At 34.1% G+C, this 2,509-nt stretch overlaps 1 protein-coding gene across 1 annotated transcript in view; it reads left to right on the plus strand.

Moving 5' to 3' along the window:
* Positions 1-2,509, plus strand: part of LOC106464326 (cyclic nucleotide-gated cation channel beta-1-like) — a gene marked incomplete at its 3' end in the record, with an annotated part of 33,794 nt that overhangs the window by 11,124 nt on the left and 20,161 nt on the right. The window contains exon 5 of the mRNA XM_013924457.2: positions 754-962. Within this exon, the coding sequence (XP_013779911.1) occupies positions 754-962 (209 nt within the window). The remainder of the gene's footprint in view (positions 1-753; positions 963-2,509) is intronic.

Consider the following 2,509-nt stretch of genomic DNA (forward strand, 5'->3'; position numbering starts at 1 on the left):
ACAATAGACTATCTATGCTCTGCCCACCACGGGTATCTAAACCCGGATTCTAGTGTTGTAAGTCCTCAGATATACCGCTGTGCCACGGGGGGGGGGCAGATATACTATGGAGTGGTAGTACTTGCTCAGTCATTTTAGACGGGCTATACGCTAATAAAATTTATATTTAAGAGCGTACGTGCGTATGCCCTTGCTTTTAATGCACATAATATTAATTTTAAAAAATAATTTGATTTTACTCCTTTTACATCTTTCAACATAATCACGACTCTGGCCATAACATCTCCCCCAATTTCTGTTAGGTAATGTCAATGGAAAAACAAAAACTTTGTTGATTTGCATGTAACAACAAACAATCTATAAGAAACAAAAACAACCCTCTATAAACAAATAATCTAACTCCCCGCTATATTTCACTATATAACTTTCATTTGTAAGTTGTACTTGATGATGGGGAGTGAATTTGTTGAAAGGTTGTAATTTGTCTTTTTCTTGCTTTCATCTTAGGTATAGTATTTACCCCTTTCATTATATGGAAATTGCTCTCCAGGGAATATTTTAAACTATTACATCCCTATTATATAGATAAGTATAGTTTATTAATCTGTCCTCAGTTTTACTTTACATAGAACTACATGTTGATTCATTCTACTTACCCACAAATCTTTTTTATCGTTTTCCTGGTAAGTTGTTTATTGTTAAATTCTGTTGAATGAATGTTAGTCAAATAAATTTTTATGTTTATTATTCCAGGTAAGATCTACATCTCTTGGCTGCTGATTGTCACCCTTTGTTTTGTTTACAATGCCTGGTCCATTTTCCTTCGAGCTCTGTTTAAGTATCAAACACCAGAAAACCTCCCATATCTCTTGGGTATTGATTACTTCTGTGATGCTGTCTACATTGTTGATATTCTGGTTTTTAAAGTTCGAGTGAAGTACATTCAGGACGGACTCTGGGTGGTGTGTATTTACATATATTACAGAATATTATATGCAAGTACGCAATATAAACAAAAACATATGCTTAAACTTTTGAAAATAACAATAAACACATGCAAACTTTAGTCCCTATGCACTGGTATAACCCATTACCAGTAAATAAGTTTAAAGGTAGTCCTGAGTACCACTACAAAATTAGTTGTAAAATTATTAAATATAGTACAATAATACAGTTTTACAACACTTTTTAAATTACATAACAGTTCTAAACATAAGTAAAGGAGCATGTATTCGTGTACAGAGTTCTGGCATGAAATTTTAAAGAAGTTCAACCCTGAATAAAAATTTTTTAGACATCAGTAACAGAGAAAATTACAAAATTGTTTTTAAAAATTAATTTTATATGGTTTTATTAAATATATAAACTTATTCATCTAGGATATGAGCCATATTATAAGAAGGTTCTTATACAGTAGTTAATTTACAATTAAATATGGCATTCACTCCTATTAAATAATTTTATAAATATTGTTACGTCTCTGTTCGTTTGATAATTTCCGGAAAAATTCTTCTCGAGGAACTTCAGCGATACAAGCCCTTTCTTAAATAAAACTAGTTTATTCTTCCTCAATACGACTTTGCAATACACAGAATTTCCACAGTCACTTTAACTTCAACACCCGCTATAATTCACAACGATTTACACACTTTACTTACGGCTTGACTCGATTATCTGTCTCTATCTCTCTGTCTGCTATTCAATTATCTATCTCTGTCTGTCTGCAATTCTCTATGCCGTCACTTCTTACCGGTCTTATATATACAAAATAAAGGGCACCTAGCAAATACTGGATTATTCGTGATGTTCCCCGATCCTTCTAGAAACTCATCACGTGTTACCAGGGTCACGTGACTTCCGCTGTCATAACAATATTCTTGCTATCATTGGCCTTATCAGCAGCTTAGGCTACTCTTGAAAAAGAGGGTATTCATAAACTATGTGCTTGGTTTAATATCACTCACTTGAAGTTTCTTTAGGTGGGAAGTAACATCTTTTAAAGACTGATATAGCAATGGGCAGGAAAAAATAAAATGTTCTAGCAAGCAAACAATAAAGGATTGATTTAGTAGTCAATGGGTTAGCTAGAATTAGTGATATTAAAAGTAACTCTGTGATTCTATGCTTTTAGGGAATAGTTTCAAAGATGCTACTTTCATGATGGGAGAAATTGTAAAACTTAAAACTATAGCACTAGCTTCTTAAGATATAAAAACAATCTTTCTTTATTGTTCAATGTGTCTACACATATTACCAATTACATAATTTTACAACCCATCCTTTTAAATAATACACATAAAGCACATCTCATTATGCATCAGGCCCAGCATGGCCAGGTGGTTAGGGCGCTCGACTCGCAATCTGCGGGTCATGGGTTCGAATCCCTGTCACACTAAACATGCCCGCCCATTCAGCCGTGGGGGCATTATAATGTGATGGTCAATCCCACTATTCGTTGGTAAAAGAGTAGTCCAAGAGTTAGCGGTGGGTGGTGATGACTAGCTGCCTT

Source organism: Limulus polyphemus, unplaced genomic scaffold (genome assembly GCF_000517525.1).
Source record: "Limulus polyphemus unplaced genomic scaffold, Limulus_polyphemus-2.1.2 Scaffold1620, whole genome shotgun sequence".
Lineage (NCBI taxonomy): Eukaryota > Metazoa > Arthropoda > Merostomata > Xiphosura > Limulidae > Limulus > Limulus polyphemus.